At 55.2% G+C, this 22,017-nt stretch overlaps 4 protein-coding genes across 5 annotated transcripts; all 4 read left to right on the top strand.

Annotated features, from left to right (window-relative positions):
- Positions 1 to 328: 328 nt before the first annotated feature.
- On the top strand, positions 329 to 6,394 carry CSF3R (colony stimulating factor 3 receptor; the record flags this gene model as incomplete). The annotated part of the gene is made up of 16 exons (XM_080357677.1): positions 329 to 416; positions 1,013 to 1,108; positions 1,377 to 1,676; positions 1,984 to 2,107; positions 2,210 to 2,379; positions 3,026 to 3,180; positions 3,328 to 3,481; positions 3,583 to 3,665; positions 3,767 to 3,980; positions 4,136 to 4,324; positions 4,425 to 4,526; positions 4,788 to 4,934; positions 5,109 to 5,249; positions 5,375 to 5,465; positions 5,654 to 5,735; positions 5,888 to 6,394. Exons 2-16 carry the CDS (start codon positions 1,039 to 1,041, stop codon positions 6,392 to 6,394), a joined length of 2,529 nt encoding a protein of 842 aa, XP_080213803.1. The 5' UTR covers positions 329 to 416; positions 1,013 to 1,038.
- Positions 6,395 to 6,631: 237 nt separating this feature from the next.
- On the top strand, positions 6,632 to 11,817 carry MRPS15 (mitochondrial ribosomal protein S15). The gene is made up of 8 exons (XM_080357661.1): positions 6,632 to 6,762; positions 8,099 to 8,161; positions 8,294 to 8,369; positions 9,171 to 9,219; positions 9,955 to 10,039; positions 10,501 to 10,559; positions 10,849 to 11,040; positions 11,657 to 11,817. Exons 1-8 carry the CDS (start codon positions 6,702 to 6,704, stop codon positions 11,774 to 11,776), a joined length of 705 nt encoding a protein of 234 aa, XP_080213787.1. The 5' UTR covers positions 6,632 to 6,701; the 3' UTR covers positions 11,777 to 11,817.
- Positions 11,818 to 12,651: 834 nt separating this feature from the next.
- Positions 12,652 to 20,201, top strand: OSCP1 (organic solute carrier partner 1). 2 transcript variants are annotated; one of them, XM_080357570.1, is made up of 10 exons: positions 12,652 to 12,897; positions 15,590 to 15,744; positions 15,918 to 16,085; positions 16,677 to 16,757; positions 17,311 to 17,414; positions 17,770 to 17,898; positions 18,012 to 18,081; positions 18,778 to 18,917; positions 19,542 to 19,605; positions 19,972 to 20,201. In XM_080357570.1, the coding sequence occupies exons 1-10, from the start codon at positions 12,786 to 12,788 to the stop codon at positions 20,086 to 20,088; spliced, it is 1,140 nt and encodes a 379-aa protein (XP_080213696.1). In that variant the 5' UTR covers positions 12,652 to 12,785; the 3' UTR covers positions 20,089 to 20,201. The 2 variants fall into 2 exon arrangements, with proteins under 2 accessions (XP_080213696.1, XP_080213697.1); XM_080357571.1 differs by lacking the exon at positions 12,652 to 12,897 and adding an exon at positions 15,337 to 15,462.
- A 193-nt stretch (positions 20,202 to 20,394) lies between these two features.
- On the top strand, positions 20,395 to 21,196 carry LSM10 (LSM10, U7 small nuclear RNA associated). Its single transcript, XM_080357547.1, has one exon. It carries the CDS (start codon positions 20,647 to 20,649, stop codon positions 21,016 to 21,018), a length of 372 nt encoding a protein of 123 aa, XP_080213673.1. The 5' UTR covers positions 20,395 to 20,646; the 3' UTR covers positions 21,019 to 21,196.
- The last annotated feature ends 821 nt before the right edge of the window (positions 21,197 to 22,017 follow it).

Here is a 22,017-nt window from a genome sequence, read left to right as displayed (position 1 = left end):
ATGTTCCCCAGCCCACGTCCCCATGCCGTGATCCCCAGCCATGTCCCCCTGTTGTGTCCCCCAGCCATGTCCCCCTGCTGTGTCCCCCAGCCATGTCCCCCTGCTGTGTCCCCCAGCCCCACAGCCCGGGGCAGCTGCAGCCAGTTCCTGGCTGTGCCACGTCCCGGCTGCTGGAGCTGGGTGGGAGGCCGGGGACCGTGCATGCCGCTGGGTTTCCTTCCTGCGGCTGCAGCCTGCAGGGAAGTGTTTTGCAATCACCTTCTTGAGAGAGTCACAGCAATTAACAGCACTAGTTTTGAGGAACTAACGGTGAAAGCAGCATGCTGGCAACCGGGCTGAGCGCGGCAAGCTGCCGACAGCCGAAGGCCAGCGCTCGGGGCGGGCGGTGAGCAGCGGCCGGACACAGGGGCACGGAGGTGAGGTGGGGATGGACGGGAGGTAGGGATGGAGTGAGGTAGGGATGGAGTGAGATAGGGTGGGGAACAGGGCGCTTGGCTCCAGCTGAGCACCTTGCCCGTGTGAGCTGCTCTGCCCTGTCCCCAGCCTGGGATAGCCACATGTGCCAGGTGCTCGGGGGTGGCTGCTCTGCCCAGCCCCTCGTTCATTCATGAGCTCGTTCAGCTTATCAGCTCTGCCGCCCCAAGCCCTCCCCGAAACCGCAAATCTCTGCCCGGCAGCGGCTGCAGATACCTGAGATAAAATCAGCCGGCGCCTGTTGCAGACATGGGGTGCTGTGCCCCGGGATTAGGGTGTGTGGGGCTGAGAGCTGGTGGCAGGCTGTGCTGAGGGACCGCACCAGTGTCACCGCTGTCTGTCCCTGCTGGCGCCCGCGGCAGCAAGGGCGGCCGAGCCGGGGGCGGAGGTGTCGGCGCTGCAGAAGGGCTGCGGGGAGAGGCTGCCTCTGACGGCAAAAGGACATTTTGCTCCAAGAAACGTTGGTGACGGTGGCAACACGGCTCCTCCAGCCCGCCTCATCCCCAGCCCCTTCCCGACGCCGCTCTCTCTGTTGCAGGTGATGCCCAAGCCACGGCGGAGGCCATGGCCAGGCGCGGTGCCAGGACACCCTTCCTGCTGCAGCTCTCCCTGCTCCTGCTCCTGCGCCCGGGCGGTGAGTGGGGTCTGTCCTGTCCCACAGCCGCACACCCGCTGCCGTCCCCGTGCACCCCTCGCCTGTCCCCAGCGCCGTGGCACGCCGGGGCTATGCGGGCATCACGGGGCTGGCAGGATGGGGCCCGGTGCAAACTGGCAGCCTTGCCCAACGCCCAGCTCTTCCTCTCCGGTGGCTGGGGGCCCATCTAAGGGCAGAGGCACTCATCCCTCTGTCCTGGCTTTGTCACAGCAGTGCCGTGGATCTGACACATCTTTCCTGCCCGCAGGGACCCTGGGCTGTGCCTCGGTGGCCGTGGGCTCACCCATTGTGCCCCTGGGCTCGGCCGTCACAGCATCCTGCACCGTCCGGAGCGAGCTGTGCCGCGGCTTGGAGCAGGGGAAGGTCCGGATCACCTGGATGCTGGACAACGAGCCCATGGCCGGGAGCCAGCGCCGGGGCGCGGGGGGCTCGGAGGTGTCCGACCTCACCCTGCCCCAGTTCAACCGCACGCAGGCCAGGCTGTGGTGCTGGGTGGAGTGGAACAGGACCAAGCAGCGCGTCGGCATGGCTGAGATCAGGGCGGGCTGTAAGTCTGCTGCTGCCACGGGTCACCATTGTGTGCACAAGCAGCGCAACCTGGCACTGGGTTCCTGTGTGTCTTCCCTGAGACGCGTGTCTGCCCTGGGCAAAGCCACAGCTGTGGCTGATGGCCGATGGCTGGTGGAGGCTGTTTCGGCGCTGTGCTCAGCCATGTCCTGGCGCACAGGTGTCTGGCTGCGGGGCAGGGCAGGTTTGGGGAGGGTGGCTTGGCAGCGGGGCATGGAGGGGGCTCTGGCTTCTCTGCAGCTGGGACAGGTGCTTTGCTCGGGTTCTTCTTGCCCATTCTCTCGCAGACCCTCCTGCGAAGCCCTTCAACCTCAGCTGCGTCCTGAACCTCAGCGACTACGGGCTGACGTGCCAGTGGGAGCCGGGAGCCGACAGCCACCTCCCCACCAGCGTCGCGCTGAAGTTTGCCAGGTAAACCTCAGGGGGTGACACAGGCCCTTGCCCTCTCCCAGCCCACCTGGCAAGCCTTGTCACCGCTGGAGGGTCCTCGAGCCACCCCTGTTGCTGCCGCAGGAGCAGAGCCCCGGCGGAGACGGGCTGCACCCCACAAGGCGGGTACAACCGCTGCACGGTGCCGCGCCGGCTGCTCCAGCTCTACCGGCAAATGGAGCTCTGGGTGTCGGCCACCAACGCGCTGGGCACGGCCGAGTCCGAGCATCTCTGCATCGACCCCATGGATGTGGGTGAGTGACGGTCGGAGCAGGGAAGCCCCTCGGCGGTGAGCGAGGGTATTAGTGTGCCGTTAACAGCACCTCGGGCTTGCAGGTGATATTTTACAGGCAGGTTCCCGTAATGAATGGGTTGCCAGGATGAATAGGTGCCAAAGCCACATTACAGACTGAGCAGCATGTGCCAGTGGGTTATGAGCCGCCAGTTGACCTGCTGCACTCTCCAGCAATTGATTACCCATTTATTCAGCAGGTCTATTAATAATATATCCAGCTCTTATAAACTATTTATGAAAAGAACCTTCCCAGATGGTGCGACTCATCCTCCCTGCTCTGTACCCAGGAGCCGGCTGAGCCCTCCCATGGCCATGCTGGGCTCTCAGCCCTGGCTGTCACGGCCATGTACCAGACCTGGGTCCTGTGGGATCTGTTTTCCCTGCTCCCATTGGGAGTGTTGTCCCGTGTCCCAGGCAGAAGCACAAACCAGCTCCCATCCCCTTCCATGAGCCTTTCTCAAGGTTTTGAAGTGGTTTCTCCCCATCCTTGCCTCGGGGTCCGAGCAGGCTGGTGCCACAGCTTGTGGCATTACCAACAGCCCCGTGCGCGGCCGTGGCCCCTGCACTGCGGCACCTCTCCAGCTCTCCCCTGGATCTTCCTCCAGCCGAGCTGGACCCCCCGGTCCTGCAGAGCATCCAGTCCGTCCCCTTCCAGAGCGACTGTGTCACGGTGGCCTGGGAGGTGGCCCGCAGCCACGCGCACATGGAGCTGCTGTGCGAGCTGCGCTACCGGGCGCCCGAGGATGCTGCCTGGGCTCTGGTGAGTGACACCAGGCAGCGGGACCTGGGAGGACGAGTGGGAGCCGGGACCCTCTGCCTTAAGCTCTGCTGGGTTTCCCACCTGCCTTCCACACCCGGGGCAGCTCCAGGTGTGTTTTGGAGCCTCCAGCCCCCTCTCTCCTGCCAGGTCACCGGCATCCCCGGCCAGGCCCGTACCGCGCAGCACTGTGGCTTCCTCTTCGGCACGCCGTACTGCTTCCAGATGCGCTGCCGGCGGAGCTCGGCACAGGGCTACTGGAGCGACTGGAGCCCGGGCAGGAACTACACTACCCATGAGAAAGGTGGTTGTGGGGGCACCATGGGGTCCCCTTTGCCCTGCCAGGCAGCACAGCCGCGGTGGCACAGCCACGCTGGCCCTTCTCAGCTCCCTGTCCCATTGCAGCCCCCACAGGGACGCTGGATGTGTGGTGGAGCGCTCGGCCAGCTGGGGCGGGCGGGCAGCTGGAGGTGCAGCTGCGCTGGAAGGTGAACACGGGCAGGGGGACATGGGGGCTGCCGGGCATCACCCTGGGGACCGAGTGTCCGCGTGGGGACTGAGCACCCCTGCACACCCTGTCTGCGCACAGGCCCCCGGGCGGAGGGAGGCAAACGGGCGAGTGCTGGGGTACCGCGTCACCCTGAGCGCCAGGAGGAGGGGCAGGGACCCCCTCACCGTCTGCAACACCACCCGGACCCAGTGCAACTTCTCAGCGCCGGCAGGGACCACGAGGGTCTATCTCTCAGCCTACAACGCCGCCGGTGAGTCGGCGGCCACCGAGGTCATGCTGCTGGAGAGGAAAGGTGAGGGCAGCGTAAACCTCCACGCCCGAACCCTCCATGTGCCCCCTGGCCTCCGCTCCCCCTGCCCAGCTCCATGAGCTCTCAGACTGGGTGCTGCTCCATCAGCCCTCCCTGCATGTGTGACTGGGGGGCTGCGGTTGCTTGTCCCCATGCAGGTCAGCCCCTGGCTGGGCTCCGTGCTGTGCCGGGGGGTGAGCGCAGCCTCTGGGTGCGCTGGAAGTCCCCCCCAGCCCCACCAGCCGCCTACATCCTGGAGTGGCAGCGGGTGCCCATGGAGCCCGGCGGCTGCAGCACCTGCTGGAAGATGGAGCGTGACGGGGCCACCACCGCAGCCCTCATCCATGGTAAAGGGGCCTGCTGGGGGTCCCTGCATGGCTTGGGGCAGGCGGGTGGCACCATGGGGCAACAGGGGATGTCCCCAACCCCGGCTCTGCTCTGTTGCAGATGGTATTGAGCCTTTCCAGCGGTACAACATCTCAGTGTACCCCCTCTACCCAGATGCCGTCGGGGTGCCCGTCCACACCGCAGCCTACTCCAAGCAGAAGGGTACATGTGTGCCCAGCAGCGCCCGCGGGGCCCCAGGGCCTCCTCATGCACCAGCGAGCCTTTCCCTTTCCAAAAGGAGAGCTGGACAGCTCAGGGGCTGTGCAAAGGAGCTCAGACCTCTGGGCTGGATCTTGGCTCCTCTCTGAAGGTCTCTCCCACCTCAGAAGTGGGACTCACCACGCCGTGCATCCCCCCATCCATCCCCCACCCCAAGTCAGCGGTTCTGCACGGCACCTGGTCACTTGTCCTGTTCTGTTCCAGCCCCGTCCTTTGCCCCAAAGCTCCACCTGAAGAGCATCAGCAAGTCTGACGCCGAGCTGTGCTGGGAGCTGCTGCCGGTGGAGATGCAGAACGGCTTTATCACTGGCTACACCATCTTCTGGGCCAACAGCACCGCAGAGGTGTCCAGTGAGTCCTGCCTGTTGGGTGGGAACATCAGCAGAGTCCATGTCTTCGTCAGACAGGGTCGGGGGTGTGTGTGGGTCCTGTAAGGTCCGTGCCAGCAGAGACCCAAGGGGCCATGCAGGTGAGGGGCACCCATCGAGCAGCCCACGCTGCGCCAACAGCCCCTGCGTTTCCCAGGTGCCGCCGTGGGTCCCTCTCTCAGCTCCTTTGTCATCCAGGAGCTGAAGCCCTCGACTCTGTACAAAGTGCACATCATGGCATCCACGGCTGCCGGCAGCACCAACGGCACCAGCCTGACCCTGGTGACCATGGCACTAGGTGAGGGGGTGCAGGGAAGGGAGGGGACCCGCCTGACCCCGGGTCCTTCCCCGGCCTCACAGCACACATGGCCAGAGGTGCCCCACCATGGTCCCCCATGACTCTTTCCCCTCCCTGCTTTCCAGATGACGTTGAAATCCAGTTGCTCTTCCTGACCCTGGGGCTGGTCTTTGTCCTGCTCATACTTTTGCTCATCTGCTTCCAGAAGAACGGGCGGTGAGTACCGAGAACCGCTGCGGGCTGGACTGGCCCTGCACTGGGCTGGGCTGCCCTGGGAGTCCCTGTCCCCAGTGGTCGTGGTGGCCTTGGCCGGGGGGAGAGGTAACATCCCACTGCGAGCTCGGCGGGAGCAAGGCCAGCCCCAAAGCTGCCAGTCTCAGGTCCCCTTGTCCTGTGGTCCCCAGGGTGAAGCAGCAGTTCTGGCCCAGCGTCCCCGACCCCGCCAACAGCAGCCTGGGCAAGTGGGTGCCGGCAGAGCTCCCGCAGGTGAGACCTGGGCGGCCGCTCCCCCCAGCTCCAGGGGTGCAAGGCTGCACTGGGACGGGAATGAGGGGCACTGGGAGCACTGGTGCGATGCTGCGCAGAGTGGGCAGGAGGGGCTGCACCGCACAGGCTGTGACCACACACTGTTCCTCCAGGAGCCTCTGCAGGTCCCCGGCGTGAGAGAGCCCAGCCTGGCCACCATTTCTACCGTCACCGTGCTTGAAAGGGCAGCGGGCAAGCAGTCGCCCAGCCGGGGCAAGGAGCCCACCGCCAAGCCCACCGGCACCTTCCCCATGCCGCCCCAGCCCTACGTGCGGCAGGAGCGTCCTGGCACTGCCTGGGCCGCGGTGGAGCCGCCGCGGGGCCGCGGCGGGAGCGGGGAGCCCGTGCAGTACGCGCGGGTGGTGGGCGCGGGGTACAAGGGGCAGCAGCATGTGCCCCCGCGCCTCTACCTGCGCTGCGGCTCCAGCTCCAGCCAGCCCCTGCTCGGCGACCCCAGCCCCAGCCCCCAGCCCTACGAGAACCTCTGGTTCCACGGGGCTGCTCCCCAGGGCTGCCCCGGAGACGAGGGGTGCGCCGAGGAGCTCCCCGCCACCTTCCCGCTGCTGCAGGGCCTCCGCATCGGCGGGGTCGAGGAGCTCCAGGACTGCCGGGTGTTTTAGTGCCGCGGGGTCCGGGCAGCGCTAACAGACCCAGCCCCCCCCTCCGCCGCTGCTGTGTGCTCCTTTCCCCCTCAGCAATAAACAGGGACGCGCTGAGAACACTGTGGGCACTGCTCAGGGTGGCGGCGGGACGCGAACCCGCGGCCAGGGCTCCGGGTGGCGGCGGAGGGCGCCCAGCACGTGGCCCGCCCATCGACGCGCTCGGCGCTCGGCTCCTTCGGCCTCGCGCTCGGCGCTCGGCTGCCGCGCCTGGTGAAGATGGCGGCGGGCGTGGTGGGGCCGTGAGGCGGCGGGGCCGGGAGCGGCGATGCTGGCGCTGCGGACGGCGCTGGGCCGCTGCCTGGCGGGGCCGGCCCGCCCCGGGGCCGGTGAGCAGCGCGGGCAGCTCGGGCCACGCTGGAGAGCCCGCTGGGAGGGCGGGTGGAGAGGGTAGCGGGGCCCGAGGAAGGGAGAAGGGAGAAGGGCCGGTCTCGGGGTGGGTAATGAGCCCGCACACGGCTCCGGGGCCGCACAGATCGGAGCTGAGCGCGCCTGCTCCTCAGCCAGCTCCGTTTGCAGGCCGGTGCTGGGCTGGCATGGCATAGGTTTAGGTCAGAGAGGTTCTGCCCCTCTGCTCTGCCCTGGGGAGACCACACCTGGAATCTTGTGTCCGGTTGTGGCCCCTCAGCTCCAGCAGGACAGGGAACTGCTGGAGAGAGTCCAGCGCAGCCACCAAGATGCTGCAGGGAGTGGAGCATCTCCCGTGTGAGGAAAGGCTGAGGGAGCTGGGGCTCTGGAGCTGGACAAGAGGACACTGAGGGAGGACTCATTCATGTTTACAGATATCTAAAGGGGGAGTGTCAGGAGGATGGAGCCAGGCTCTTCTTGGTGACAACCAGTGACAGGACAAGGGGCAATGGGTGCAAACTGGAACACAGCAGGTTCCACTTAAATCTGAGAAGAAACTTGTTCCCGGTGAGGGTGTCAGAGCCTGGCCCAGGCTGCCCAGGGGGGTTGTGGAGTCTCCTTCTGTGCAGACATTCCAACCCGCCTGGACACCTTCCTGTGTAACCTCATCTGGGTGTTCCTGCTCCATGGGGGGATTGCACTGCATGAGCTTTCCAGGGCCTTTCCCATCCCTGACATTCTGTGAGTCTGTGGTATAAAACCATGTCTGAAGTGCTGGTGAATAATGTGAAGCAGGTCCTGATTCCAGCAGCAGGGACCCTGAAAGAGCAGTGGGAAGAGCTCATTCTTGAAAGGTCAAAGAACGGCTCCATTCGGGCTGCTGGTGAATATTCGCATCTATACCGACCTGTGCGGTCTCAGGGTCTCTGGGTCTCGCTGCCTCTGCGCTCAGCCCTGGGACAGTCCAGAGCAGCCCGTCTAACACATGGAATTACTTCAGTTCATCCGCTGAAGCCCGCCAAATGAACGCAGTTCAGCTGGGGAGCCCTCGCACTCTGTGTGGTTGCTGGCATCTCTTCCTGCTGCTCAGTTCTCACCATGTAGGCTCAGCTCACCCTGAGGTGACACAATGTTTGTTTTCACGCTCGTGTGATAACTGTGCTGAACCATTCCACACAAAAGACCTGGGCTGGCCACTGATCACCTTGGAGTCTAAGTACTCCGACCAGTGTTCTAGTACAGACTGGACAGTATTAATGTGTACATTGGTAAAAAAGTGCACACAAGTCTGATAAATCTTTGTTTTCTTCCATCAAGCTTGCAATCCATTTATTCAAACAGCCAGATGTTACGCCAGACCCGTGAGAAGAAAGAGGAAAGGTATGTCAGGATTAACGGGACCGTGGGGCAAAATGTTTAGCATTTACATTACCAGAGCTGCACTCTAATGCTGCAGTTCAGAGCTCTGGCTTTGTACAGCTCTTCCTCAAATGTTACATCTTCTCCCTGCAGAAATCCCCAGCCATTTGGATGATCTTCCTCCCACAATGATCAGGAAAGATTATGCCAATGTCCCAATAATAGACAGGTATGATACAGGGAAAGGGAATGACGGGTCTCTTGGGAGAACACAACCACACTACGTGGAAGCTGTCACCTGCTCAGTAATTAATTAATGTTCTGTGGTCTCTGGTATGCAATTTAGCACAGGAACCGCAAAGTCGTTTTGAAAGTCAAATTAGCAAAAGCAGCCACTGGTTAGGGGTATGGAATGTTTTTGTTTACTTAGTGTGAGATTAAGTGCTCGTTACCCACATCCTCTGTGGACTTTGTAGTCCATAGAGAAAAGAAATAATCTTGCAATACTAGAAATAAGCTTCTTAGAAATAATCCTTGCCTGTCTTGAGCTCAGGTGCTGGCGGATGTGTCGTTAACTCAAAATGAGTGTCTGCTTCCAAAGAGAGTTCAGCATTTTTACGCTTTGACTCCAGAGCTGGTGCATTGAGGGCCCCCAGTGGCATATTTGAGACTTTCAGGGATCTCTGCAGCAACCGATCTTAAAGTGAATTATTTTGTCCTTGTGCACTTGCCTGGGGGGTTGATCTTCAGCACCCAGTTTGCACTTAATGTTGTTTTCGGATTGGGTAAAACGTCATTGTGATTTGAAATAACTGTGCTGCCCACAGCAGCAAAACTACTTGATGCTTTGTAATCTCAGCCACGATTTTTGGGGAGGAATGCAAGAAACAGTTGATGGCTGACAGGTTTGGAAGGGAGGAGAGTTGCTGGAAATTTGTGGACTAAAAGCTGAGAAAAGTTATTGTGTTCTGAAAACCTACCCTCTTTTCTTTATTTCCAGCATATAAACTAATCTGCAATCTCTTTGCAGTGTTGATGATGTGGTGAAAAGACTGTTGTCTCTGGAGATGGCCAGCCAGGTTAGTTTCATTCTACCTGAATAAAAACCTACAAGATTTAGTGAGCACGTTTGTGTGAGACATCTGTATTCATAAATGCCCTTGACGTGTCGCTTGGGGACTGCAGATCTGGGGCTGTTAAATACATGAGGGTGATAAGTCTTGTACGCTCTTAAAATTTATCAGGCAGTCTTCTTTATGATAATAGTTGCGTGCTAAAAGGAGGGAAGAAAGCGTGGGGCAGTGGCAGAGGGACAAGCTGTGCGCTCTTACTGCTGGGGCTTGGCCTGTGTTCCAGAAAACAGTACCCTGGGCAGCAGATGGGCTTCATGTTGCGTTTGCTTTTTGAAAACACAGCAAGCGTGTCATAAGGTCGCACAAAGATCTTACATTTCTTACCACTTAAGCTTAAAAAGATGCAAAAAGCAAAGGCTTCAGTTCTCTCTTCCATTTGTGAGCAGCGGGGCCGCTGCAACACCCCCCTGTAACCTCGGGAGGGGGCTGTGCCTGCACTCCTGGTTTGAACAGTGACAATTCCCTGTTCTGCTGAGGTCTTTTTGTGCCGTTTCTCTGTACCCTGAGCGCTGTCCTGCAAGCGGTAGGTCCTTTTCTGCAGCACTTCTTAGGCATTTTGTGGTGGACATTAAGCAAAGCTATTAATTACAAAGCTTTTATCTCTGGGCATTTGTGGAGAGAACTGGGGTGTCTCAGACCTATTGTGTTCCTGACTGACAAACGCTTTTCTGTTATCCACAGAAAGAGAAGGTGAAAATAAAGATACAGCAGCTGGTGGAGAAGGTCAGGAGGTCTCCCAGTGACAATGGCTCCTTTGAGGTGCAAGGTAAGTGGAAAAGTAGAAGCGTATTGTTTGCAGATGATACATCTCTGGCTTTATTCTGCTGTTCCCACCCCGGCACTTCAAGTTTCCTGTAGCAGGGAGGAGAATCTCAGAGCACTGGCTGCTGTTCTTTGAAAGAACCTCTTCGTTTGTGTTTGTTCCTCCAAAGCTTAATCCAAGTGAGGCAAAATGAATGTGAAACCTCTGGTAACTGAGTGCAAGAGACGTTTTACAGATGAATTCATGATCTGTTGCTAAAGTATTAACCTCTGGTTAAGCAGCTTCCTAATAGTAACAGTCCTGCCTCTGGTTTATGTAGGTTGTATTTGTGGTTTGTTTTGTGCTCGCTCGGGGCTGTGCGGTGATGTTTGCTGTGGTGCGGTGGGTGCCCATAACAGTTTGAGGGAAACATAAATGCCGCTGGAGAGCTGCTGCTCTCACATGGCTTCTTTTGTCCTTTATAGTTGCTATATTGACTGCCAAGATCCGCACTTACGAGGAGCATCTCCAGAGGCATCCCAAGGTAACGGCCGCGTGAAACCACACACGAGTTCACAACAGACTTCAGGGCTGGGGGAGGACGGTGCAGACACAGAATGAAGAAAGCAATTTCAGTGAAAAGTAAATTAAGTCTTCTCAGATCTCCTTGTAGTGACCTAATGTGCTTGCAGTATCTGCCAAGAAAAATTGTTCCTAGATACTGTCCTTAACCTGATTGTTTCCCTTCAGCCACAATCTGGTCTATTCTAAGTCATTTACTGTAATGGAAGAATAATCTGTCTGCAATCTAGTGAACCTTGAGTCCTTTGCAGGATAAAAGTAACCGCCGCCGCATGCTGATGGCTATAGATCGCCGGAGGAAGCTACTGGCATATCTGCGCCGCTCCCGCTATGATACTTTTGAGAACACTTGCAAGCAGTTGAACATCCAGTACATCCCCCCCCCAGAGTACACCAGGAGGATCACCAAGCGCTGGCTGGTGAAGAAAGCTTTCTGTCTCAAGGTACGGAGAGTCCGGAGAGAGCCACAAAGCTGGAGGAGGAAAAAATCTCTTCATAGAAGGGCAGGATTAAGACACAAAATCCTTTTCATGCATGCTTTGAATTTGAGGAGACAATGGTAATGTTTGTAGACACATGCGTAAGGTTGACAAAGATCTCCATGCACGACAGCAGGCAGTAACACCTGTGCTGTGCTGAGCATGAGAACTTCAGATTGTGCTGCTGCTTTGCTCAGAAATGTATCGTTCAAAACAGCTATTTTTTCCCAGAGCCTGGTATGGGAACTAATATGTGAGACAATTAAATTAGGTGGCAGCTTTGCAACAGAAATGTGGGTATGCCCACTGTCTACATTGGTGTAGGAGCTGTGCGTTATACACTTTGGTGTAACTGAGCAGGATCAAAAAGCTGGAAGTGCCTTCACTCAGTAAATACTGAATTTCGGTCTGATAAAAGATAACCAAAAGACAGGGCAGCTGTAATGGAACAGCTCCCTGAAAACAGGGCTGGCTGGAGTCCCAGGGCAGTGACTGGGAAGGGGCTGATCCTGCCACATGTCTGCTAGCCATGGATCCACTTCATCTCTCCCTTTCTCCCCTCCTTCTGCTCCTCCCGCAGGTTTTCCAGGAGGTTCAGAAGCTGAAAGAACCCGAGAGGCTGAAGCAGAGGAGAGAGCGGCAAGAGAGAGCCAGGGCTGCCAGGGAGGAAGCGGCGCGGTGCGAGGGGACACCTGTATAGTGACACGTGGCGACCGGTCTCTGACAATAAACAACAACGTGAAGCTGCTTTGCTCATGTGTGAGTGCTCTGCACCATGGCCGAGGTTCCTGGGGACACTGTGGTGGCAGCGTTGGGTTAACGGTTGGACCGGATGATCTGGAGGGTGTCTTCTAAGCAAAATGATTCTGTGGCGAGCACCCGGAGAAGTGCAACGGGTGGTTTAAGCATTTTAGAGGTTAAATTTGAGGCTGGTGCTCCAGGCTGCGTTGCGAGCGGTTCAGTGGGTGCGAGGGGAGCGTCGGGGGGTTCACCCATGGAGAAGGATGTCTGAATGTGAACAACCCCCAGTCCCCATGTCCCCTGAGGCTGCGGGATCGCACTGTCAGCACCTGCTCGGCAGCGTCCAGCTGGGATTTGTGCAGCGGGATGACAAATGAGGAGAGAAAATGAGGCGAAATGCTGCTGATTTGGACACTGAGCAGCACTGACAGCAGCTCAAAGCGCTGTTCCTCCTGTCAGGAAAGGCGGGTTGATGCGGAGCTCTGCGGCCGCACAAATCGTGTTTATCAGCGGGTGATTTCCCAGCCGGCTCACACATTTATATTCATTCTCTGGCAGTCATCCTGCTGTCACTCGCAAACCTGCTGATTTTGTGTGTTAGACTGAAAATGCCATTGCTGGTGACTGGAGGGGAATTACCGATGTGGCAGTGGCGCCTGCTGGCCGGCAGCCCCTGGATTGCAGCAGAACCTCAACCAGAGCGGCTCTTTCCTGTTAAAACCTCAACCAGAGCGGCTCTTTTCTGTTAAAATTCCTTTATTTGCGTCATTTCCGTGCGAACTCTTCACTTTCCTCACGCTCCAGGGCTGAGGTGACTGAACGGGACGGTGGGCGGGGCCTTAGCACCCGCGGGGGCCAAGACGGCGCCTCCCGATTGGTCCTTGGGTTGCCAGGGGCCAAGACGGCGCCTCCCGATTGGTCCTTGGGTTGCCCGGCAACGCTGGCGGCGGTGGAGCCCGGCGGTAGACATGTCGGCGCGGACGCTGCCGCTGCTGTTCCTGAACCTGGGCGGGGAGATGCTCTATATCCTGGACCAGCGGCTCCGCGCACAGAGCATCCCCGGAGAGAAGGCCCGCAAAGGTGAGCGCCGGCCGGCCGGGGCCCCTCCCGGAGCCGCTCCCACGCCGGGGGAGGCCTCGTCGAGGCAGCCGCGGCCTCTCCGTGCCGGGCGGGGCCTGTCCCTGTGAGGTGATTTCACCCACACTGAGGTGTTTCTTAATGCTTGAAAATATTCCCCCGTATTGTTCACTTGTAAGTGCAAGAAACAGCTGAAAACTTCCCGAGCTAAACGCAAAACATGCCAAGATTCACTCAAGGGTAAAGCTTTATCTCCATTGAAGCAACGCGATTTTTGACAGGGGCACAGCAAGGTTTCCTTTTTTGTGTGCTCATTGAAAGCTGATGGAGGAGTTTGTTCTTGTTAAGCTCTGAATGCCAATGACAAAAACCAAAGTCCATTAGAATTTTTTTTCGTATTTTTAGCTTATTTCTTTCCCTCTCCTTGAAACTATTGTTCTTACTTCTTGAACTGGTGTTTTTGTTTTATATGCTTCGTGTAGATGAATGGACAGATGTGGACAGGAAACGAGGTACTGTAATCTGCTAGCTGCATGCAGTAGACAAACACCACTACATGCACACGAGGCTCATCGTACGTGAACACACCGTTTGCTGGTCCTGCAGCCTTCTAGTCATAGTGTCAAAGATGAATAATAATACTCACCTGTTCATTAAAATGCACTTTAACTATAGATCTTAGAAAAAATAGACAATAACTCAAAATCATATGGCTTCTAAAACAAGTTGCTAATTTAACCAAGACTAAAAATAGATCAAAACTTTTTATCGTCGCAGTTTTTCTAGCCAAAATGGTATTTGTATTTTTTCTGGTGCCATATTGCTGGAAGCATATGTGAGCATTGTGAAGGTTGTTTTTCTGCTTAAATGCAGGAATGTTATGTTATACTGCGTTTTTCTAAGGTTTTTTCTAATGCATTGCTTAGGGTTTTGGCAGGTGAACCGCAGGAAGGATTAAGGCATTTCCAGCTCACCCCTGTCTGCTGGTGGCCACCACCCTGCAGCAGACACAAGGCAGTGGGTGCTCACGCTCGTCTTGGCTGAAATGATCCCTCAGGGGGTTGAGCTGAGACCCAGCCGAGGTGTGAGCGTGTGTTTCCTTCCAGGGTGGCCTCCAGCAAAGGGCCGTGCTGGGGACCTGGAGGAGGAAATAAATCTCTTCAGCAGCCTCAGGTTTTTTGCTCGGTGGACATGAGTAGAACTTTCAGTGTCTTTTTGAGCAGCCTTTTTTTAAGAAACGTCAGGGCTATGATTCATGTTTTTCAAAATAAGCATTGTTTGTAGGTTTTGGATATTTAAAGAAGGTAAATATTGATATCCTGGTGTTTGCCCCAGCTTTTTTTCTGCTTCCAAGAACACTTTTTTTTCCCAGTATTTAATATCTCAGAAGTCTAAAAGATTCCATATTCCTCTTTTGTCATGTCCAAAATGATGACGAGCTGTATAAAGGCCGCTTTATCGTATAGAGGTGGTAGATGCACAGATGCAGATCCCATGCAGACCAAGCACACTCTTGTGAAAGACAATATTTGCCTGTGAACAGCGACTGCTCTTGGGGCATCTCTGAAGGGTTACCTAGAGCAACCAGCCGAACCCGTTGCTGCTGAAGCCACGAGGAGGTGGCTTCATCTGCCTTCCACCTTGTTATGAACCATAAACCTATTGCAAGTAGATTGTGTGACTGTTTTGGACTCATAACATCCCCTCTGCTGCCTTGAATGTCCTCCAAGAAGCACGAGCATAACCCAGGTGTAAAGACTCCGTTCTCATGTCATGCATCCCCACCATGTGACGTGACGGCACAGGCCGTTGAATGTGTCTGTCACCAGTGACATGGCAGATGTAGGCGAAAACCACCGTAAATCCTCAGCTTCCTTCTGTCCATCGCATTGTCTCTCCCTGGTTTCCCTTTCCCCATCCCAGCTGGTGAAACCCCTCTCTGCTCAACCGCTTTGATGCTCTGTTGCTTGCTGTGCCGTTTCCCTCAGCTCCTCTTTGTTATTTTCCATCCTTAGAATGGCATAAACATCTCCCTAGGGACTACCTGTGGATGGTGCTGAGTAAGAGCCCTGAATGGCCTGACACAGATTCCAGTGTTATAAATGCTTCCTTAAATACTTGTCGGTGTTAATCCCTTTGAAATAAATACTTTAAGGAGCCTTGAATCATTCAAGAGCTTCTGTTTAGAAGGAAGAATAGACTAATACTGTCAAAGGCTAAAGGGAGAACAGGCAGAGTCAGCGAGCTGTAGTTTGCAAAAATCTAGAGTGATGCAAACCAGTTGACTTAGGAAGCAGAACTGTACCTTTTATAAACAATACGTGTCAGAGTAGCTATAAACAAGATGATTTAGAAAGTAAAAAGTGCTGGCCATGGCTGTAAAAACAAGGCGACAAACCCAGCCTTATTCCCACTGGAAACCAGGGTTTTTTGTCTGCAGCTCCAGCAGCTATTCTGCCCCTGGGGCCGGTCAGCAGGAATCGTGCTGCTCGCTGACACCAAGGTGGGGTTGAGGAGAATGTTGACATTAAGCAGTGACGTTCCTCCTCCTTTTTTCTTTGTGACCATGTAAGTTTTCCCAGGTACGCGTTCCTGTCAATCCCCACAGCTGTCGGTGTCCGGGTTCCCAGTGGGAAGTGAGTCACATCAGTGTGTTGTTTCTGAAGCAAAAACCAGAGACTCTTTGTCTTTGCAGTTATGAATGACATCATCACAACCATGTTCAATAAAAAATTTATGGAAGAGCTGTTTAAACCGCAGGAACTCTATTCCAAGAAAGCGCTGCGAACGGTGTACGACCGGCTAGCTCACGCTTCCATCATGAGGCTGAACCAGGCGAGCATGGACAAGGTAAAAGAGACCACCCACCCGGTCCTGCCCGCTGGGCCTCGTGCTCCCCTTCGCGAGGTTCTGATTGCGATAATTAGTACCTGGCTTTACGTCAGGTACATCCACGTGAAGTTACCTAAGCTGTGTCGCTCTGGGTTGTGATGGAACCACCATTTCCCTGTGTTATTTTGCAGCTGTATGACCTTATGACCATGGCTTTCAAATACCAAGTGCTGCTGTGCCCGCGGCCCAAAGACATTCTGCTGGTCACATTCAACCACCTGGACACGATCAAGGATTTCGTACATGATTCTCCTGGCATTCTGAACCAGGTGGATGAAACTTTCAGACAGCTGATTGAAGTAAGAATCCTTAGAAAAATGAGGGAATACACTGGGGTTTGGCATTTTTCTTTCTCTTTGAAGCTAGTCATAGAAACTAAATATTGCTATCAAGTGTGAAGCTTGATATCTTCTGCACCTCAGAGAACCATCCAAATAACCTTCCTGTCTTTTTAATCTGAGGGAAACAAACTGCTCTTGTAACTGCTGTAATCCTTTGGATAAAGAATGAGCATTCCAGTGGAAGGGAACTGGTTTCATAAAATGTTAGAAGTCCTGGAAAGTCATGAAATGTTTCCAAAGGGCTTCTGGAGTGGGGATGTCTACGAGTCAAGTGTTATTTTTCTACTGGCCCAGTTTAAATCAATACATTGGTTATTCAGCCTGATCAAAGTCTCCTCTGACTTCAGCACAGAGATTAAATCAGATGCTTAGTCGTGGATGATAATTACTGATAATGACCAGCAGTCCCCCCCTTATACAATTTCTGCTTCCCCTGCCACACATGTACCGCTTTGGCCCAACAGAATTCTGATATACTGATATATCCCACCTGCCTGGGTGGGACACGGCACACTTGCAAAGCCTTACGTGATGGGTTTTCTCTTGCAGACGTACGGTGGTCTCTCTGCGGGTGAACTTCAGCTCATCAGGCAAACACTCCTCATTTTTTTTCAGGACATGCACATAAGGGTAAGAGCCCAATACAACTAGTCAGTAAGAATGAACGAGTTTGTGGCTGGAACACAAAGGTATCTTGTTATAATTACACTGCAAGTTTGGGTTTGTTACTCGCGCTTTTCAGTCATCTTGGGGTGCTTGCATTTTTGATCTTCAAAATTTTACAAATTGAGCATGTTTACTACAATAATACTCATTCTAAAGTGTCATGAGAAAAGGAATACCTACTTGTATGGATTTGCTACTTGATAAATACATTTTTCCTTTTAGTAGAAACTTGATATGAAACTGAGAACGTGAGCTTGAAGTCATAGGGCTTGATGCTCTCTAAATAAAATGATCATACTGAAGTGCATAAAGAGTACCTTTTATTTAATGTTAGATCAGTGTGCTCTGGACCACAATTCTGCGTTACTGGCTTTGGCCTGTATCAGAGTCTCTGTGCATCTAAATGTTTAGGAAACCACCCCCAGTCTAGGCAGGAAGGCTGCAAGGTCAGGCTTCAAAGAATTTGGATGAGAAGATACGGAATTGATTTTCTAGAAGGTGGAATATTCTTTTGCAGGTCTCCATCTTTCTGAAGGACAAAGTGCAAAACTCTAACGGTCGCTTTGTGCTGCCAATATCGGGCCCTGTTCCTTGGGGTACAGAAGTTCCAGGACTCATCAGGTGAGTTCTGAACTGCCCTTTATCCTGTCTGCAGTGCCTGCAGACTCACAGAGGAGCAGTTGGTCCCAGAGAGCTCAGGAATCAAGCTTGGGTTGTCACACATGGTGCAGAGATAACTGAACTGCCAGTAGGTACCAATTAAAGGGCTGGATTGGGGACTAAGTCACCCAGCAAGGAAATACTGAACTGTTTCTGACATTCTCTATTCTGGTAAATGAGCTACTTGTCATTTATCCATTTACCAACATACAGAATAAGGGTTTTATTCCCATTTCTCATGTGCAGTAAGCAGAGGAAGTACAGAAAATCAGTAATAAAGCTACTAAATATTTGTCAATAATGTCTTGTTTTTAAGGATGTTTAATCGCAATGGAGAGGAAGTTAAAAGAACCGAGTTCACCACTGATGGAAATTACGTTACTCTGCAAAGGGAAGGATCTTTTGATCTTTATGGTGACAGAGTCCTCAAACTTGGAACAAATATGTAAGTAATTTTTGTCCTACAAAAACATCATATTTAGATCGTGTGCTGCTGCCTCCAGTTCCTGTATCACATGCAGTAACGAGCTGCTGTTCCTCGTGCTTTCTTCTCTCCAGGTACAGCGTTAGTCGGCCAGTAGAGACACACATGGCGGGATCATCCAAAAACACGGCGTCCCATGCGAAGGTCAGTGTTGTTCGGTCTCTATCCCTGGTTAACTGGTTAACTGCTCTGTGCCAGCAGGTCCTGCAGCCGGTCACACGCGGTTGAGAGTGTTTCCTTTTAGCAGTTTCACCACAACCACCAGATTTTACATTCTGTTCCCTTGGCTCTGAATGGATGGGGACACTGAATGAAACACCCGCATCCGTCACCTCCACATCCTTTACTGTACAGTTGAATTATCTTTCCCTTTGTTCATCTCCTTTCTCAGGGAAACAATAACTGTCTTTTTAGTCTACACTTAGGGGATAAATTTTGGGAAAACTATTTAGTTCTTGGAGCCCCATCCACTCCTCCACAGTCCATTCTGAGCTAGGGGAAGGGCATGTTTTCCTGAAGAATCTTACACACGGGCTTATGCAATGTTGTACTTGCTGCCTATTTTAATCTCTTCAGAAAACAGAAAAGCTGGTATTACGGATTTCTCAGCTGTCCCATTTAGCTGGAAAATTATCTTGTCCTGCATCTATAAATTCAAGCAACCGTTTTAAATATATAGCTGATAATTACTAGTTATCTGCACATTCTGTATCATTAACAATGCAGAAATGTATTTATATCACTCTGAAGAACATTTATGTCATATCAGAAAACAGGGAAATTATTGCAGCCCTCATCTCCCTGGTAACCTGAGCAATGCGCCCGTTGCTGTTTCTGCAGGAGAGCACAGTCCCCAACCCTCTGGCCAAAGAAGAACTGAACTTCTTGGCGAGGCTGCTGGGAGGGCTGGACATCAAGAAACCCGGTGGCAGCGAGACAGGATTCCGTCTGAATTTATTCACAACCGACGAAGAGGAAGAGTATGGTCAAGTCCTTGTTTTCTGGGGTTTGTGATGCCATGCCACATGTGCATCCCTGGGGACACCTTGACAGCTTTAGGGACAGAACAGCAGCTTTTTAGCATTTCGTTTTCCTGGCTGTCGGCCAGGAGAGCCATTTCCATCACCGGCCTTGCGTTCCCTCCAGGTGACACTGGTGGTCAGCAGCAGGTGACAATCTGTGCTCGGTTCTTTCCTGCGGAACAGGGACATCCCTCCAGCACGTTTCTCTCTCCTCTCCCCTAATACATGTGCGTATTTCACAGATAAGAATATAAGTGCTGGAGGTGATGAGTCTTAAAGCCTTGAACCCCCTTCTGGCAGCGAGCACATGTGCAATGAGACTTTTTGTTATGCAATTTCTGCCGAATATTTTTACCGGCTTTTAATCCCAGTTAGAAAGATGTTCCCGCTGTTCTACTTATAGCATAAAAAAATCTAAGACAGGGAAAATTCTCCAGACTGGGATCAATACATGAAGTTGCCTTGTAGGAATAGGGATACTATCCAAACTTTATGCCTGCAGAAGCCTCATGAAATCTGATTTTTATAATTCACTTGTATGTTTTCATGAGATTAAGCCTGTTTTTCATGTTTTTAATCAAGACATGCTGCATTGACTAGACCAGAGGAGTTATCGTACAAGGTTATCAACATCGAAGCTGTGCAGGTATGTACATTGTGTTTCAGATCTTTGATTCTCATCACTCCTGCCTTGCTGAGAACAGAGTTTAAACCAAAACAGCAACTTAAAATATACATTTTTCCCTATTTAATTTAACCTCAGCAGTAAGTAATGGCAGTGTTTTCTGCCAAGCCTGTGGACTTGGTGACTATTTAGTAAGAGAACTTAAAACCTGACAAATATTAGAGCAAGTTTTTAGCTGCATAGGATGGAGATTCTCAAAGGGGTTCACGGGCATCAGCGGGCAGTGGGGCACGTCCCAGTATTCCCCAGTACATCCCAGCAAAGGCCGGTGTTAGCAGGCAGTGGGGCACACCCCGGTACCCCCGGCTGAGCGCGGTGTCTCCGCAGGAGCCGGGCCGGCGGGCCGAGCTCTCCCGCATCCTGGGGGAGCTGGAGGTGGCGGAGCCGCGCCCGGAGAGCGCCGGGAAGGGCGAGGACCTGCTGGCGCTGATGGACGCGCTCTGAGCCACGGGAAAGGCTGCGCGGAGCACGGCGGGGACGGACCGGGAGGTGGCGGGGCCGGCAGGGCGGGCGGGCGCAGAGCACAGGCGGAGCGGAGCGGGCGGGCGGAGAGCACAGGCGGAGCGGAGCGGGCGGGCGCAGAGCATAGGCGGAGCGGGGCGGGCGGGCGCAGAGCACAGGCGGAACGGAGCGGGCGGGCGCAGAGCGCAGGCAGGGCCGCCCCTTCCTGCGGGCGGGTGGGCGTGCAAGGGGAGGAGCCGCACGGCCGTGCAAAAGGAGAGGGCGGCGTGTGGGTGAGTGTGCAAGGGTGGGGGGACGGGCCGTGTGTGTGTGTGTGTGTGTGTGTGTGTGTGTGTGTGTGTGTGTGTGTGTGTGTGTGTGTGCAAGGGCGGCACATGGAGAACGCGAGTGAGCGGTGGAAGGGGAGGCGGCAGGGAGGACCCCACTGTGCGGGGGGGAGGCGTGGAGAGTGTGGGTGGCCTGGAGAGCGGCAGCGTGCGGGTGGGTGTGCGGGGGGTCCCTGGCAGCACGGCTTTCCCTCTGCCCCGCCACAGCCGCGCCATGGAGGTCAGCCACTCCGTCAAGGAGCGCACCATCGCCGAGAACAGCCTGGTCATCCTGCTGCAGGGCCTGCACGGCCTCGTCACCACCGTGGACCTCCGCGACGAGAGCACGGCCACGGGGCGCGTCACCAACGTGGACGCCTTCATGAACGTGCGGCTGGCTGAGGTGACGTACACGGACAGGCAGGGCGCCGTGTCCCACCTGGACGAGCTCTTTGTGACCGGCAGGAACGTCCGCTACGTCCACATCCCCGACGAGGTGGACATCAGGGCCACCATCGAGCGGCAGCTGCAGATCATCCACAGGGTCCGCTACTTCGGGGGCCGCGACAAGGGCAGGAAGGAGTTTCCTCGCACCAAGCACAAGTGAGTCCCAGGACAGGCCTGTCCCTTTGGCTGAACTGACACCACCTCCACACCTTGCCCTGGACATCTGCCCAAGATCTTGGGGCTCTGCTGCTTCCCTGGCCGGTACCTGGGGGGGAGCAGGGTTATTTTTGTTAATGAATAGTCCCACTAAAAAGGTTTTGAGATCTTTCAGCTTGTTTCCTGTTCCGTTGGCATCTGCTCGTGTCTCTCCTCTGATGGCCAAACAAAGACCTTTTGGCCACAGCCGCAGCCTGGGGTTGTTGCTTGGCCGCAGGTTCCTGTAGCCAGCCCAAGGCCCGGCTACTGCAGCATTGCTGCCTGCGGGAGCTGGAGATGCCGCTCGTGGTCTGACCTCCCAGCTTCCTGCTGGACAACCGCAGTTCTGGAAGCGCTTAATGAGAACAGGGTGAGATGAACACCTGCCCAGAACAGAAGGGGAAGAAGCAGCACTTGTGTTCTTCACCCAAGACACAGAGTGCTGCTGCCGGCTCCTCTGTCACCCTTCCCCAAGCTCTGCGGTGCTTCTGCAGACCAACAGCGCTGCTTGGGCCAGGGACCGCGCCCCGGTTCTGCCGGGGTCCCGTGGCACTCAGCCCCTGGGGTGCAGCTCGGTGCGCCCGGGCGCCTTTCTGGAGGCACCAGCAGCTCCGGGGCAGCCCTGGGAGCAGCTTGGGGGGGAGATCAGCCTGATCTTCAAGAGGTCACATGTAAGAAGCTGCGTGTGACAAGGGCCACGTGTCCCCGCCACGGCCGGGGGTGAGCTGGGGACACCTGCAGTGCTGGGAGCAGCTCGGGGTGCTGTTTAGGGGCACAGGGGTCCCACGGGCTCCCTCCCCGCCCAGGAGCCGGGGCCGGTTCTGCTGCCCCGGCCGCTGGGAGCGGGACGGCGGGAAAGGACCCGCCTCTCCGCCAATCACAGCGCGTTCGAATCTCCCGCCTCCCCGCCAACCCGCTTTGGCGTCCGGAGCCGGCCGGAGCGGGAGCCAATCAGCGAGGGAGT

The sequence above is a fragment of the Nesoenas mayeri genome (genome assembly GCF_963082525.1).
Source record: "Nesoenas mayeri genome assembly, chromosome: 21".
In the NCBI taxonomy this organism is placed as follows: domain Eukaryota; kingdom Metazoa; phylum Chordata; class Aves; order Columbiformes; family Columbidae; genus Nesoenas; species Nesoenas mayeri.
Note: the sequence above shows the minus strand (reverse complement) of the source record. Positions and strands in the feature narration are given on the sequence as shown.